General features: G+C 50.0%; 1 protein-coding gene across 1 annotated transcript; it reads right to left on the reverse strand.

The window, feature by feature from the left end:
* Positions 1–15,991: 15,991 nt before the first annotated feature.
* Positions 15,992–16,606, reverse strand: CHC_T00007034001 (hypothetical protein). The gene is made up of 2 exons (XM_005710413.1): positions 16,378–16,606; positions 15,992–16,320 (listed from the first exon to the last, which is right to left on the reverse strand). Exons 1-2 carry the CDS (start codon positions 16,604–16,606, stop codon positions 15,992–15,994), a joined length of 558 nt encoding a protein of 185 aa, XP_005710470.1.
* Positions 16,607–17,621: the final 1,015 nt, after the last annotated feature.

Genomic DNA, 17,621 nt, shown 5'->3' on the forward strand with positions numbered 1-17,621 from the left:
GGAACCGTAGAGGATCCTACCAAAGATGGGGTCCGATCAACCGATCCCTCTTTACTGTAGCGCCTTCCGACACCTGACCTATATAGGCCGAGCGCCGTCGTCGGCGTCGGTTACTAAATGGGTAGTTAATAATTAATTATCGTCATTAGAATTGCCACCTGGCATTAGAAGCTAATTAGCGTAGAAACTTGTAGGTACCACGTATCTATACGTGTCGTACACGTGTTGTACACGTATCATATACGTGTCATACCATTGTTATACACGTGTGGCCACATGTGGTACACGTGGGGTACCTTCCCAAGTGTGCGTGCACAGTACACGTGTGGAATCATCCAAAGTCCAAAGTGTACGCGTACAATTTGGATGAGCACACGTGTGACACACGTGTCAAAGGCGGGGAGCGCGTCCCCACGACGGCAGTGACTAGGCGTACAGTACAGGGTCACTGCACTACATCACCCCCTCTTCAATGGTCGTGCCGACCCGCCTTTGAAACGCGGTCCATTACCACTGCACCTTTCCCTGCACTGGCAACCCTGCGCGTGCTTCCATTCCTCCGCCTGTCTTGGCGCTTCAGTCCAACGACTCTCGCGGCTACGCGCGTATTTGCGCCGACGGCGGCGTTTCTGACTGAGATCTTTGCGATTTTTTCGCGTGCGTTCTGTTCGCGATTTTTTCTCCGAGTGCGTTTCTTCTTCTACGGTCATTTTTTCTTCCGTGTTCGTCTCACTCTCACAGCTTCGCACCGCGGTCCTTCGCACTATGTCTCAGCTTCAGGGCTTCCAACCAGGTTCATCCGGGCTTCCGCGCGTCACCGCGTATTCCGCCAGTTTGCTGATTTCTTCGGGCAAGGGTCGCTTGAACAGGCCCGGCTCTTCACGGCGGGGGCACGACCCCGTGATCTATTGCGATGAAGCGTTAATTAGGCAATATTTGCGGGCGGGTTCTCTATGCTTGGGGCCCACAGCGGAGGCTGTCCGGGAGGAACAATGGACGCCAGAAAGGGCGAAGAAGTTCGCTGATGAGAAGCGTGTTATTTCTGACGGTCCTCGCCGGGGAAATGAGTAATGCTTCTTCCCGGACGTCAGTGGACTCCAACCGGAGGACTCTCGCAAAGAGGACGTCAAAGATGACGAAAAGGATTTTGAACTTCGCCAGGTGGCGTCCGTGGAGACTCCCTTTCTGGCAGGAGGTCCTATACTCAAGATGAGTGTAGTGCAATAATCGGCTGCACCGTGAGGGGGTGAAAAGAAAAGAATTGAGGGGTATGACAAATTGGGGCGGGTGACAAGTGAAAATTATTTCACTTTATTATTTTAATCAATAATTTTAATTAGTTGCAGATTAGTTATTGAATATTAGATTAGATCTAGGATCTAGCGCCGAGAGCTACTGTAGTGGCTCCGGCGGGGCGATATATACCTTAGCCCTCTGACCACCAAGTCAGTAAAGGTAACCCGAGTGGCCAAAGTTGAATAGCGTCTTGGTCGAAGTCCGTTTTTCCCAAGACGCTTCCTTTTACCACAGATTACGTTATTCTTTGCGCTCGGGGGTTCCCTTTCCTTTTCCTTTATTTCACCTATCCATTTCTATTTCTATCTCTATTTCTATTCCCTTACCTTGCGTTGGTTCGACGGTGCCTGATTGTGACCCGCATTGTGACGACTGGAGTCATCGGGCTGTTTTGTTGGTTCTTTTGTTTGTTGTTGGTGCCATCCGCTTTGGTTGCGACCGGACCGGTGTAGGTGTCTTAGCCATCGGGCGACACGTGCGTGTAGCGCTGCTACTTGTTTACGTCCCCCGACGGAGACTGTTGCGACGACGTCTCCCTCGAAGGTCCTGTTTTGTATACAGGACAGTGTTGGTTCCATCGGATACAGGTTGCAACCGTTCCGGTGTCGGTAATTTGCCATCGGGCAGTACGGAGGTGTAGCGCTGCTACGTGTTTGCTAATTCCCGTCGAGCTGCGTTGTGGCGCTCCCGTCGAAGACCTTATCAAGGGTATAAGGTGTACCAGACGCTCAGCGAGCATTGGCCGTACGACCCATCGGGCCCGGCTTCTTAATCACCGCCCCGAACTCGCCGAGTGCCTGCCTTTACAAGACTCTGCCACCATTCATCCCAGGCCGGGCATCTTCCTTTTGCCCCCCCTATCAGGGATTTGAGCTACTGTGGGCCGCATACCCACCTAAAGGGAAAGGAAGAATCGGACACTCTGTAGGGCTGTGCCGTCGGCAACTCTTGTTGGCTGTTGTTTGTTGTTTGTGTTGTTGCTGGACCGTTGGACCCTGGTTCCGGCCTGACAGGCACATTGGACTACATAAGTGATCTCCCGACCTAGAATCCAGGAAACTACGAAGCCCGATCTAGAATTTGGAACTGAAATCAGAAGTCCGAAATATGTAAATTAGTTCGATAGGTCTCGTTTATTAAGAGAGGACCATGGCATCAAGCCAGCCCAAGGACGTCGGTCCAGGGGTCCGAAGAGCTAGATCAGCTCAAGAGTCGAGAATTCGGCGAGGACCTTGTACACGAAGCCGAGGAAATTCGGCTACTGATCCAGTTGCAGAAGCGTTCCCTTTGGGGACAGCCGTTGAGAAAAATGGCCTCGAAGAGAAGTTCGAGAAGTTGAGCGAGAAAATTCGTCAGGAGACGAAGAGCAAGTTCGACGAACATCTGGGCATTTTTCAGAAGCAACAGGAGTTGCTAAAATCCGAGTTCCACGCTGCGCTTGAAGAGCTGACAGCTGGTGTGGTTCTCGTTGAGAATTTAAGTACCGATGCGTCCCCGGGCCGAGATCCGGAAGTGCTGGACTCGCTAAAGCTCGCCTCGAAAGAAGCGCGGCGAGACGCGAATCAGGCCCTGGAAACGTTGGCCAAGACAAGGGACAGCATCGACGACCGGTTCTACCGCGCTTCATGACGACTCAAGGACCTTGAGCAAGCTGCAGGCCGGGCCGAACCAAGATTGGACGCGGGACCGCTCTCCGATGAAGAAGAACTCGACAGTCCAACGAGGAAGGACCAGTCAGCCCGGATCCGGGACTCCAAGTGGAAGAGCCCCAAGTCCGCCAAAGGCCGAAAGAAGAAGAAAAGTCACTGTACTGACGACCGCGAAAATTGCGACTCAAATTCGGAGTCGAATGTTTCAGAAGAAAATGGTGACGACGGCTCGTCGAACCATTCAAGAAATTCCGACCGAAGATCGACAGAAGGAAATGTAATTTCGTCAAATAAGAAGAGCTCCAAAAGAGGCGGAGTCACTTCGTCCGCCTCGCGGAGAGACAAGGAAGCGGAACCAGAAGACATCGCGACGCGGCGCGGACCGTGATGGGAGGAGTTGGAGAAATTAAATCCGACCAACCACCTCTTCAAGAAGTTGCTTTTGTACAGGACGTATCGCCTGCGGAATCCGCAGACACATTTGTCGAGCAAGCGATGGACCGCCGTTCGAAAGATCAGAAGAGACATAACACCAAAGGTGAAGAGAGACAATACGTTCAAACGAGAAGATTGCGTATTAGTTCTAGACTTTTTAGCTAAGATAGTCCAAGAATTCGACACCCAAGAGATGAACGAAGGCCAAGCGATCCGCTTGCTACCGGAGTTTCTCAGCGGAATCGCCCTGAGACAGTACACTTCGGTGTCACAAACGGCTGGGTCCCACCATGGGAAAATATCCGTGTGGCCGGAGCCCTACAAGAAAAAATAAAATATTTTGGAGTGTAATTTGACCTTCATGTGATGGTTATTTACTGCTGTGACAAGTGTCGCGCTACACCGGCAGCAGGCGTGACGTTTTGCAATTGTGACCGCAATGGGATCATGCATTGTTTCTGGGGTGATCACATGGCCCTCCCCCGTCAATGAAAGCGACCTCATATTTGACACCCCTTACAGACATAGAAACACAAACTCATTAGGGTACATACAAGCGGGTGATTTCATGCCGTTATGGGCCTTACGACCCACTCCCGAATACCTCGTCGACGCGCACATCACACTCATCTTTTCTTTTGGCTTTACTCAGAATCGTACCAGCGTAGCTATTGAATCGGGCCTCATTTACGTGTCCGTTCTTTTGCAGTTCGCCATGCTCACAGTTCTATCCATACACTTCAGCCTCTTGAGATTCGCAAGGAGATTTGGCCTGTATGTGATCTTTGCCTTTTCCTAGATAAGCTCCAGCCTGCAAACGAAACCCGGCAATGAAATGCCAGCGCACCACGGCTCCCCACTTCAAGCGCTCAATAGGTAAATTGGCTCTGTGACCAGTGTCCGTATGACTCTTCCCCAGTTACATTCCAAATATCACCGGCCCCTGATGCCGCGCAAGATCCTGTTCTTACTGTCTCAGGATGAAATTGCCGAATCCAACAACGCATCCACGCGCGAATTATCATCCGCGAAGTAGCAGCGTCTCCTCCCACGCCGTACTGCTGCCCGGATTCCAAGCGGAAAATCCCTCACTGCGGCACTTGGCATGGTGTGATCTACGACGCTGATAAGGCGCCGTATGATCGTCAAATCCTCCACAGAGCTTGCCGAAAATGCTTTCATTCCCTCACAGTTCTGAAAGATCTGTCCGTATGCCCCAATCTCCATCCCCGCCACCCAGTCAAAAACACCGACCTCATAAGTGTCCTGCCAATGGCTCCATCTCCGGGCCAAGGCCGAGCCCACATCCACCTCAAACGGTACTAGCTTTAGAAGTCTACCATAGTAGATATCCAGGGCCCCTTCAAGTTCGCCATCCATTTCACAGGCCAAATAACAACTCGCTCGTACTTGGTGATTAGTGCGACTCCAATGACGAACGTCATAAAATGCAGTGGACATCTGCACAGTAGATCCGCAGATAAACTGCACCCTTGCGCGGAAATGGCAATACTTCATCGTTCCCAGTATTTCTTCAGCCTCCGCATTCGTTATGCCTTCATACTTACGAGTAAGATACCCCTGAAGCATTGTAAAAAGACGCTGGTCGCTTGCATTGCTGGCATCGAGTCTATGGTTGTGCGACGCGCCCATAATGCGAAAGCCCCCTCTCCCTTGTAAATTGTGAAACTGCCCCACTTGTTTATTGAAAGGCATCTTAAACTTTGCGTTGACCGCCTCATTTACGACAGCATTTTTGAACATGGACGGAGCTGCCAATCTTTTAGCGTTGAGTCTTCCCAAAATCCATCCTATGTAACGTTCCATCCAGTACTGCGAGTACCCGACAGGTGGACCATTCTCGCGAATGTCCACCTCAAGGTGCAGAAGCAAATGAAAAACATATTTACACAACATACGGTCCCGCTGATACCTGAAATATTCCCTCTAGTAGTGTTCGTAGATCGCTCTTGACAGCCTTCCAACTTCTCTAATGTCGTACTCAGTGAGGACTGGACCGATATATATGAATCTGGAAGGTACCCATGTAGAGCAATGAGGCTGTAGGACAAAGTGAAGTTTTTAATTTCTGCAGATTTCCAATCCCCGTGCTTACTCAAAGCCCTCGGTCGGCAATAGAGCTGGCTGGGGACTCCGACACCAAAGCGCTGAAGCTCTTGTTCAATTTCCTTCATAGCATTCCTTCCAAGACAAAACGAATCGTTTCCTCCCGAGCATCATAGCCGAAGCATATCTTTCCCAATAGTGTAAAACAAGTGCATGATTTCAATGGGAAAGGACATGTACGGCACAATATTTGGTAGTCTGAACAACACTGAGTCTTCGACTATGCCAGTGGAAGTCTGAAGATCTGCTCTTCGTTGCCCAGAGAGTCTCGAGAGGTCAGCGAACGTGTCTCTAGTTTCTTGAACCGTCCGTACCTGTAGAGACCTGATATTGACACGCGTGTTTATCGGGCCACCCGCTTCGGAGCACAACTTTGCTGGATAGTAGTTATGCTTGCACTCCTCGCAGTAAACCCCCTCGATATGACAGAAGCGACACGGTCGCTTTCCGTTATGCCCTTTAATCCCAGCAACCTTCTTGACAGCGGGAAGATACCCTGAAAACCATACGAGGTACACGCGTATGCGACGGGTCACGTCATCATAGAACGCAAAATCCTGTCCCTCGTCTGCATTTATCTCTTCCAGCTCTTGTCAAAGCGGTTCGGTTAACGACTGCAAGTTGGTAGGCTCAGATGGGCCCGGTATAAACGCAAACGGAACGACATTTTTCACATCGAATCGCATGTGCAGAGGCAGGTTACAGACAATTGCGGCGATCGGCCAGACATCGTACGACTTGTTTCGAAAAGCTTGGTAACCCATCTGTCGATACAGCCAAAAATATGTCGTCCTCAACAGCCTCCTCCCTCCCATAAAGCTCAGAAATCCGGCGATACGCTGCTGCATCAAAAAAATCTCGAACGCGATTCCCGCATGCAAATTCTGTGGATGACATGTAGTCGTATAACTGCTCACACTTTGCTTTGTTCTCAAACCAATGCTGGAGTCTTGGCGCCAGTCTCATCCAAGACATTCGTATGGTGTCCCGACCTTCTGTCAATGTACGTGCGGAGTGACATATAGAACAATTCATGACGCTGTCATCGTAAAAGCACATATGACCTGGGCATATGGGATAGTCCCGGATACAGCCATTGATTCCGGAGTCCTCTCGTGAGTTGGCGGTAATAGTCTTCTAGCACTTGTAAGGTGCTTTCATTATTACCATCAAGTCGCTCATGGCACTCTCTGTCATGCCATGCTTTATTGCCAAGTCTACCACCCCTCGATTCTCGAAAGCCCACATGTCAAAAGCGGATGACGTGTACCGTGAACCATCGAAGTTGTCTAGAGCCATGTATTTTTCTGATTCATCAGAGGAGTAGCCATCACGAAATTCGATCGCAGGCTCCCCCTTTTCGGCATCAAGAAGAGACGGGACATCAAATGTTCCCGGCCCTGTGTCTTCTAGATTTTCAAACATAACTCCACCATTCTCTCCATCGGACCCACTACCGAAGACTTCTCCAAATGCTTCATAACCGTGCCATATTTCGCCTTTAGGCATCATGAATTCGTGTTCAACATCCATGTGGTGTGGGGATGATTTATGCACAGACGATGGAGGGGACAGTTCCAAGATATTGGAGGTTGCACAAGTCGCGTCTGTACTGCTCGCCTGTATTGCGCCGGAAATTTTGGGGAAGTCAGGATCGTTTCTCTCTGCAAGTATGTCAGAACTGCATGGGTGCATACCCTTATCCATCTCAATTTCGTATTGAACACGCACAGCCATCGCATTTGCTTCCAAAGGACCCATGGGAGATCTCCCTCCAGACCTTTAGCGGACAGAGATTTATTCGCATTTCTTCTATGATTCAACATAGTCGTGCGTGAAACAGCCCTGCCACGCGGATAACAGTGGCATCCATATGTAGGCAAACACACATATTTAGTTGGCATGTTGGTTTCGTTCTCAAAGAACCCAACCTTTTAACCGAAAATTAAAATGCTGTCTCAGCCCATATGATTACTTCACCACGGTTTTTGGTGCACACACCTCTGTCTCACAAAAATTTACACCCTGGTGAAATGGTGAAGTAGCAGTGTTAGGAAGATCCTCAAAGATAGGCCCAACGTTCGACACGGGGCCCACGCACCATAAGTTTCTGTCCTGAGACTGATATGGCGTCTATGTCTCACTGCTTTGGCTCTCTGGACGACGAAAAATCGTGCTTTCGAATTGTGTAGAACACTTCAACAAGCCATGAATTCGTGGTACATTGCAACGAAAGCTGTACCTTCAACTTCCATCCCAAAAGCCAGAATCGACGAGAAATAGGATCTAAACACACAATCTCGAACGAAAATTCCGGTGCTGTCTTCCACACGAAGCAAAATCCGAAGCCTAAATTCAATTGATGTTCCAAGCGAAAGGGATAAACAATCTGTCGTATGAATCGCGGGCCGAGCAAAAAACCACTCCAAAACACTCCCTTGTTGCAACTCAACGTTCCTCAACGCTCATCCCCCGTCGGCGCACTGCTCTTAATCGTTGTACTCTGCGGCAGTATGCCAACGTCCACTCCCGTCGAGCGCTATATCGAAAAGGCAAAAGATGAGATCTTATTTGAATTGAAGAAAGAAGTCATGAAGATCAACCGGAGACTGGACCATTTAGAGCCCTCTCCATGTCTTCCGCCAATTCCAAGCTTGAGCCGAGGTGTGTCGTACACGCCAAACCCAAACGTGGCGTTCACCCTTCGCGAAGAGATCGAAGCGCTCAATTCGAAGATACGAGGCGGCAACGAGAAGTACATTCAGTTCCTAGAAGGCGTCCTGGATAAAAAGTTGAATTCTGATGCGAAGGACGCACTGGACCTAATTTTGCTGCACAAAATTGGGGATGATTATAGAAGTCTCACCTGGGCTACTGCGGCTAGAACGACCCATAAGTTACAATGTGAATCTGTTATCAAGGCAGCATCAATGCCCCCAGATTTCGTGGTATTCAAGCAAACCGCAAACAAATGGGCTATACGAAGTCTCGCTGAGCAGCGCATGAAGTCCAAGAAGCCACTGGGTGCAAATGCGAGCATTCAGATGGCCAATTCTGTGGGTGCTCACATGAATTTAACAAGTGCAGCTGCAGATTCTGAAGAAAGACACATGCGCAGTGATGAAATAATTTCATCAGCTCATGAAAAGCCAGCGGTCGAGACCTCAGATATCGGAGATGATGAGCCTGAACTAGCCCTGAAGCGGATGAGAATGAGCGGTGTTTCCGCAGCTGGGCATAACGGTATCCGTGATAGCGATTGTAGTCGTGGGCCTGGAAGGGGCGGTGGAAGATGCCGTGAACGGGGTAGCAAAAGAGCTGTTTGAAGAGGCCGTGGACGGGGAAGCATAATGGCTGTTTCCCGGCGTCGGCGCGGTCGTGCAGCTTCATGTGCTTAAAGCGACCACTGCTCTATGGCGAGAAATACGGAGCAGAATATTGGCCTTGTGCACTCCTCAGACAAAATAAAATGACGCACACGTAAGCGATACACAAATATTCCATGAGGAAATAGCAGAAAACGTACACGGTTTTCTCTTTTGTACGTCATAACACAAGGTTAAGTGAGTCTGGAAATGTTTATGACGAGACCCCAAGATTGATACGTCTGGATTTCTGCGTGCTGTACTTACTAGCTCCATCCCGACTATTCTCCGCACATGTGAGAAAAGTAAAAGTGGACTAGGAACAATTGAAGTGAGCTGTGGCATCAGTTATTCGAGATCAATATGAATGTGATATTTCCCCAAAACATATCGGCGTTGTTATCGAATACCGTTATCGCCGTGACAGAGGACTCTATGTAACAATTCTGAGAACTGAAGGATAGGACAGAAGCAATAGTCCATCGCATGTAGCCCCCGAGGTACCCCGTGATGAATGCAAATGTACGCGAATATTGTAACATAGCAAGAGAGTAATGGCATTCGTGATGATCTTGAATCTTCGTTCTTCAATGCCGTTCTGAGACAAAGAGCGAAAGTGGGATTCTGTACAAATTGAATCGAAAGGGCTCCATTGTAGAGAATTCCCTACTTCAGCTTTCGGTGGACACAAAGCGAATACTGGAGTTCCTGAAAAGTACTTACGTTTAACGGAATGTTTAAATACGCTGGCGATTATACGGTGAACCAGGCCTTGATCCATGAAGAGAAAAAAACGACTCATATTCGTAAGCTTTTGGTGGTGGCGGATAGAGCTGGCGGAAAGATGGCGACGTCGCTTGGAAGGACAGAGATTTGAAAGTAATGTACCGCATGAGAAACGTGATCTAAGTCCTCCAGATTACAAAATAGTAGATTTCCTGTATACCATGAAATGAACTGGTAAAGGATTAAGAAAACGCCTGTGTAAAGAATAGATGCAAAGAAGATACCATGAAAACTCTTGCGTGAAGAGGATGTGAGAGCTGAATGTTGGAAGCTACCTTCCGGATCACATTTGATTGGCCTCTAGTGCTGATTGTGAAGAACTTGGGTAGAAGCAGCCCATATGGCTAAAAGGAAGCTGGCGACTGGGAGAATTGAAGGTTCTTGATCAACACTGTTTGAAAAAAATTCCAGAGAAGATCGATGACACACGAGTAAGTGGAGACGTTGTTCGTGAGTACGGCCAAGGCTCATACGCTATTGTAGGAAACATGGAGCCCTGAAATGTCATGCGGCGTAGGGTGAGGGCTCTAGCCGCCCGATCAACAAGAGGATCTTGAGTCGAGACCCTCGAGTGTTAAGCCTCCCTATTCTCACGTCATATCAACGATGATGAGGAATTGGAGATGAACGTTGGAGACGTTCGTGTCGTGTCAGGTTGAAAATAAGGAACGCAAGACGGTTGAAAAAGACAGAGGTCGGTTGCGCGGGGTTCAGAAAAGAAGAGTGGCCATTAGTTACGTTTGCATGCGCAGGGGACGGCTATACACTGCATACCCATAAAGGTTTTCGATTTTTGGAATCACGACCGTTGATTCGATGTTTGTAATGTACCGTAAGGCGTGTTGCGGTTCTTGAATGATCATGTTCATGGCCTCCCGAGTGTAGCGTCTCGAGATGCCCCCCTCTTTTACTTTTGCTCTCCTCTATCCTATCCCTAATATACTCCCCGCCGTCGCCGCTGCCGGCGGTGTCCGTCGTGTCCACCTGTCCACGTGTACAGGTTGCTTCCTGACACTCTCTGCTGGCGGTATGTGCCGGAACATCTGCTTGCGCTCACTTTGAGTGTCCTGACACGCCTCCTGTTCCGGTGCATGTTTAGTTTGCGGAGAGGGTATGTTCTTTTGTCGTTTTGCCGTGGGGAGTGGTAAGATGCTTAGCGCGGTTTTGAGAGGGAGGAACGTTTGTTTGCCCATGGGTTTTGTTAGTAGGTCGGCCAGCATGATTTTGGATGGTACGTGTATGACCTTGATCGTTGCGTTCTTGATGTGTTCGCGCAGAAAGTGGTGCCTTAGGTCTATGAATTTTCGTTTGCGTGTTGAGGCGACACTTTTGGCTACTGCGATGGCTGCTTTGTTGTCTACGAAGATCGGCGTGGGGGTATTCGGTAGTAATTGCGCCTCCTTCAGTATTCTTCTCAGCCACTGTGTTGTCTGAACTGCTGTCGTTGCCGCTATATATTCGGCTTCGCAGGTGGAGAGGGCTTGTAAGGACTGCATTCCTGAGCTCTATGCGATCGGGGCGCCGTTGAATAAGTGAACTGCTCCGGACGTCGACTTGCGATAGTTGTCGTCACCTGCTAAGTCCACGTCTGTATATGTGTGTATTGGGTGCGGCTTGTAATTTTCTCCTTTGAAGAGCATGGCGACTAGGTTTGTTCGTTTCTCCGTTGCTTTGTATAAGATGCCTTCGTCCTTGGTCGCCTTAAGGTACAGCAGTGTGTTTTTTAAGATTAACCAGTGTCTTCTGGTTGGGTTTTGCATGGCGCCAGACAGCTTATTGACGTAGAAGTTTATGTCGGGGCGGGTGCAGTTTGTTATGTAGCGCAGTTCGCCCACGATTTTTTCGAACGTTTCTGCCAGGTGTGGAACTGGCTTGTCATCAAAGGATGCTGAATGCTATTTGACTCCGCTGGCAAGGGGTGTGTCTCTACCATCAGCTTCAGTCATGCGCGCATTGTCCAGGGCCAATTCCGCATAGCGAGGTTAGCTTATGTGTACGGATCCGTCTTCGCCGTGAGATATCTTCCATCCTAGGTACAGTGTTGGTTGCCCTAGTCTTTTGATTTTGTACTTGTTTTTCAACGTGTCGTACAGTTCGGAGATGAGGTCGTGGTGCGTGGACACCACAAGAAAGTCGTCGGTGCTTAGGCCGATGAGGATATATCTCTGTTTGTTTTGAATTTTGTAGAAAAAGCATGGGTCCTGCTGACTCGTGTGTACTTGTGTTGTGTGAGCAGTTTCTGTGCTCCTTGTATGTAGTAGTACCCCCCTGAAGGACTACCGTATAAGCTTTTGAGGAGTTTTTCTCCTTTTACGCCGTGTTTGTAGTATCCGTTAAGTCGAGGGTTTTGTTTGACGTACACGTCTGCGTCGAATTTGTAATTTTCGTGTATGAATGCCGACTTGATGTCGAAGTGTTCGGCAATGAGTCCCTTTGCGGCTTTGATGGCCAGTAGCAGTCGTATAGTTGTTTTGTCGGCCAGCGGGGCGGCTGTGTGGTCTGGGTATAATGCTGGTGGGAGCGCATGAGGTCTCCCCTGAGGGAGCATCTGGCTTTTCTTTCGATTATGTCCCCTTCCGCTGTCCGTTTGTATTTGTATCCCATTGTCAATGGGATTAGCTTTGCTCCCGTGGGTATGTCTGCATCGGGTACCCATTGGATGGCCTTGACCTCATCTAGTTTGTCTAGTTGGGCATTGTGGGCTTGACCCCATTGTTCTGCGTCTGGGTATCGGTGCGCCTGTTTACGCGATGCTGGTGGAGGGGTTCGTTCCGTTATGCTGTGGGGGTCTGGTGGTGACATGTGGCATTTAAATGCGTTCGAGTGTGCGCTTACAGGGTCCGTCTGTCGACTGTATGGTGTAAAGTCTGTCGTTCGGGTTCGTTTGTATTGTCCGTTTGTGAGGTTCAGAACTATTATCCTGTGAAAATTGATTGCGTGCATGTATCGGGCTGGGTATGCGCGCGGGTGTAGTTTTTGCATTCTATTTTTGTCCATGATGACGGCAACTGTTCCTAATTGTCCAAATGCGTAGAGCTCGCTGATGGACGGGGGTGTTCCGAACCACAGTGTGTGCGGTACTTGCCCCGTGGTGCTGTGTCTTGATAGGTTATATTTGAACACCGCGTCCCGGAGCGCGTCTTCCCAGTATTGTTGTGGTAGTTTGCTGTGGTAGAGCGCGGCTCTTGCTGCGCTGACCAGTGTCCCATTCAGCCGTTCTGCTATGCCGTTTTGCTGCGGTTGGTACGGTATTGTGGGTTTGGCGGTTATTCCCTCGCCGTCATAGTAAAGCCTTGCCTCCTTGCTGGTATATTAGCCTCCATTATCTGTGGTCAGTATCTGTGGTGCTCGTCCGTGTATTTTTTTGACGAATTCTATCGTGTTCCGTATGTGTTTTATGACGTCTTTGCGTGTGGCTATGAAGTATACTAGCGCATATCTCGACATGGTGTCGATGAACGTGACAAAGTATTTGTTTCCGTGCGCCGACTTTGGGGTTATTGGTCCGCATACGTTGCATTAGAGGGCCACCGCGACTTCGTATCGATGTTCGGTTTGCATGTGCGGCTTTGGTCGTCGTTTGCCGTGGGCGCATCCTGAACACGACAGCCGGGGCGGGGTTTGTTCGAGTATTGGGGGAAGAGGTAGGAGTTCCTGTATTGCCATTTGCTGGAGTGTGCGTAGTTTGATATGATTAAAGATTAGGTGATATTCATAGATTGCAGCGTCTTTGGTCGAGAGTTTCGTCGGGGTTGGGGCTATGTCAGGGAGGTACACAGTGCGCTCTGTTTTGTTGTCCGTTTGCCTTTGCGTCGTTTTTTGTCCTATTTGTTTGCGGCCTTTGTTTCTGTCGCGTTCTATTATCGTTTTCACGTGTGGCTGCTGTGGTGGCTGTGTTATGCGGGGTGTGGTCCGCTGTTTGCGCGTTGTGTTCGGTCTGCGTTGTGGCCAGGCTCTGACCGCGTATGCCAGGCTGCTTTCGGCGCTGTTGAGTTGGTATTGGTTGTTGCGCCAAGTTGCTGTCCCTGCGATGAGTGGTGCTGGCTTTTTGGTGTTGAGGATGTACCCCTTTTTCTGTGAGAAGAGCACATGTCCGTGTTTTCTTGCGAGCTGATTGACAGAGATCAGGTTTGTGCGGATGTCGCGGTGGATTACTGCCGGGAGTTGTATTTTTACACCGCGGTCAGTTTTCGTCCTCAGAATGCCCTGGTGCGTGGCGGCGTTTGATGTAGATGTGGCGGTGTGAGTGGTCAGTGGTGTTTGCATTTTCGGTACCCTGTGGTTGATGTGCGTGGGGTGTGCCGCTGAGTCGAGGATGTACTTACGGTCACTTCCATGTGCGACCTCTGTGTAGTTTTGTAATCTGTTTTCTATGGCGTTGATTGTGGCTTGGTCTAAGTCATCATCGACGTCATACATGTCCTCATTTGTTGTCGTGCTTTGCCCTTGCGTGCCCCGTTGTGGCGTGCGCCTATTTCCGGCTCCGCGCCGAGGGGCGCCCCTTTCGCTTCGAGGGTCATTGAGGGCGGCCATGACTTGGGCGATTTGTGCGACCTGGTGTGCGTTGATGTCTATGTTTTGTCCCCAGCGGCCTCTACCTCGCTCGCGCCGCCAGCGCTCTTCGTAATTGTGATGGGCTCGTCGAGCGTGGTGCGTACGCAGGGTGAGGGGTCTGTAGCCCTCGCCCGAGCTTGCACGTTGTGGGACCGGTGTCGGTGTTGGGTCGGTTTTTGTGTTTTCTTCTTCAATTTCTTGTACTCTCTCATAGAGTTCGTCGATCGTGTGTGGGATTCCGATATTTTTAGGGCGTGGATCACGTCTTTGAACTGGTGGTGTTCTCTCAGGCCCTCTACCATAAATTTTACGGTTGTGCGTTCGTTAGCAATGTGAGGGTATTTGGCTGTTAGCATGCGAGCTCTTTGGATGCGGTGCCTTCTGATGTAGTCGGGTATTGTTGTGTTTGTTGTCAGTTTGATTGCCTTGGTCTCTTTCTCGAGTATAGCGTGCGTGGTCTCCGATTCTTTTGCGAGTATCGCGTCCAGCACTTCGACGACTGAGGATGGTGGCTTGGCGTATATGTTATCTGGGAGTAGGTCGGTGATGTCGTTTTCGATGCTTGTGGCAATCATACGATTGCAGCTCGCGAATGCCTTTGCATAGAATGTGCTGGTGTCATGTGTTGGGGGCGAGAATCCAGGTTGTGCGATGGCTTGGAGGTCGTGCTCGATGAGGATGTTTTTAGTGTGGATTTCCATTTGAGGTAGTTACGCTCTGTGAGTTTTGGGAGTTCCTCTCTGAATTCCCACTGTGGTTGTGCGTCTTGCATCATGATCTGAGGTGTGGCGTGCTGTTGTGCCCCTTGTATGGAGGTGTTCTGTGTACCTTCTACTACCGGTGGAGTCATTGTGTTGTCCCGTTTTTCTTGTTGTGCGCTGTGCCAAAGTTCTTTCCAGGCATAGGCTGTGTGTTAGTAGTGTCTGCGTCTCCCGCGTGGGGATGTGGGGAATGTAGACTAAATTTTGGGTTGCTCGACACGGGTTTGTGGAGCTTCTCGACTTGATTGGCAAGGAGCGCGGGCTCGACGCTATGTGTTGCGGAGCTTGATGATGGTCAGGCGGTGGTAGCGGCTTTCTTTAGCGAAGGCCCATAACCTGTGGCGTCTCGAGATGCCCCCCTCCTTTACTTTCGCTCTTCTCTATCCCATCCCTAATATACTCCCCGCCGTCGCCGCTGCCGGCGGTGTCCGTCGTGTCCACCTGTCCACGTGGACAGGTTGCGTCCTGGCACCGAGGAGTGACGAAAGCGTTTCGCAATTGGACAGTGTGGGATATTTAGACACGGCAAAAATTGTTTATTTTTTTAAAATGGCAACAAAACAACTGTCCAATGTCTCCCTTGGAATCAACTCTAGCTCCTTTGTCCCCGGGGTGGGCGGTGGCTTCTGCAGCGTCTTCGCCCTCGCCGCGAGCGTTTTCTGCCTCATGCTCGTCAATATCAACCTCCCCCTCAGTAACATCCGCGGCGTTCGCATACGAGCTAGCGGCTTCATCCTCGTTATGGCCCCCATCTTACGGGGTGTGCAAGCCGTCCTCATGCTCTTCGGCATCCTCGTGCTCACTACCCTCCTCGTGCACCTCCTCTTTCACCTCCGAGTGCTCCTCCACATCCGCCATGTCGCGTCTCTTCGTCGGTAGGGTTCCTTCGACAATTTCCGTCAAATCAATTGTATCTCTCCTCTTCCCATCCTCACGTTCACTCGCGCTGTTCGCGTCGTCCTCATCGACGTCTTCATCGACAACGTCGTCCACGTCATCGTCGTTGGCCTCGTCGAAGCTATCCTCCGTCCCGTCGACATCGATGGGGTCCTCCGTTGACGATGGGATGGTTGACGAGGTCGATGACGGCGTTGTCAGGGGACAAGACAACAACGTCATCGTCCGCGTCGTAATTGTGTGAGCTCTGATACGCTTCGGCTTGAGCTACTTCGTCTGAGTGATGCCGAAAATGCAAATCGACACCTCCGGCGTGGATATCAATTAAAGGTCCCAAGACGTTGGAGACCATGGCTGAGAACTCGATGTGCCACCCCGGACGGCCTGGCCTCCAGGGCGATTCCCACGTGAGCTCGCCATTCTTGCTCTTCTTCCAAAGAACAAATTCACCTGGAGCCTTCGTTTGAGATCTAATGCAGGCGTCTGCAGCTATGAGTGCTCCCTCACCCTCTGCGATAAGCGATTGATTGCCGACTGAGCCAGGTTCAAGTTTTCCGTAGTTTTGTCCTGCATCAGTGAAAGCACCCGTGTCAAAGTAAACCGATCCAGCGCTTTCGTAGGCGAACTCATTTTGGATGATTTGCTTAATGTAATCAATTACTTCGGGAGTGTACTCAGACGAGTCGCGTGTGAGAAAATCCGGTTGCTTGACGTTCAGGCTATCCATGTTCTCCATGAACTCGGTTTCAATTCATGAGCCAATACTTCAAAAGATATATTGTGCTCGGTGGCTCTTTTGATAATCTTGTCATCGATGTCTGTGACATTCATTTGAACGATAAGGTCGTAACCAAAATAATCACTCAAGATACGTGGAACAACATCAAAGCGGACATAATTGGAGGCATGCCCCACATGAGCAGAGTCATACACATCAGGGTCCCAAATGTACCAAGGGACCCTATTGCCGCCATCACGTGGTACAAATGGCTCTTTCTGGCCAGTAAAACTGTTGAGAACTCTCAAGCGGCTCTTGGACGAGTCGTCAGGTCCTTGCCATAGATAGTAGCCTTACTGTTGGTTCATGTTACGCAAGTGTGAAGAAGGCTGTGCGATGAAACGTCACTGCCCACTGATCTAAATCACCTCCCCATCGTTTCGCCCTCCCACTCGCCATGTCCACCATCTACGACCAGTTCTCCCCCGACAACCTTTCCAAATCTGCCTGTCGTGACCACTACGGAACCTTCCTCGCCCTTGGCTCCCGCAGATAGTGTACAGTCAAAAAAGGTAGTGTGTATTTGTAGCGGTGTGTCATCACAATACCATTGCACAAAGAGATGGGAAAATTGCGCAAATCCTGCTCTTCGCGCACCCATCCCGCTAGGGCGAGCTGGTAGAAAACTGGCAGAAAACCAAACAAATCTTGCAGGCGCGAGTCACGAACTACCGTTAGGCAGTCATATAAAAAGGCATGAGTAGATGTCAAAGTAGAGCAAGTCGGGCCGCCCGGGTAAAGCGGTTATTCGGGGCAAGATCAGAAAGCAGGTGATAGCACCGACCCGAGTCGGCAGTGAAGACGGAAAATTCGGGTGACGACGAGTAGATTATGTGTGCAATGACATATTTTGGTAGGCCATCGAGTACTCAAACATGGCGTTCGATGAACAGCGCATGGAGGATGAGCGGCGAGAGGATTCGGCTCTCCTGTCCGATTTGGAAGACGAAGGTGCTGGTGGTGGTCGGCAGGG

Source organism: Chondrus crispus, genomic scaffold (genome assembly GCF_000350225.1).
Source record: "Chondrus crispus Stackhouse genomic scaffold, scaffold_59, whole genome shotgun sequence".
In the NCBI taxonomy this organism is placed as follows: Eukaryota; Rhodophyta; class Florideophyceae; order Gigartinales; family Gigartinaceae; genus Chondrus; species Chondrus crispus.

Coding starts and splice junctions, on each gene's coding strand:
- CHC_T00007034001 (XM_005710413.1), bottom strand. CDS start 16,606: ATGGAGAACATGGATAGCCTGAACGTCAAGCAACCGGATTTTCTCACA. Junction 16,321..16,377: donor TCAATCGCTTATCGCAGAGG/GTGAGGGAGCAC, acceptor CGAAGGCTCCAG/GTGAATTTGTTCTTTGGAAG.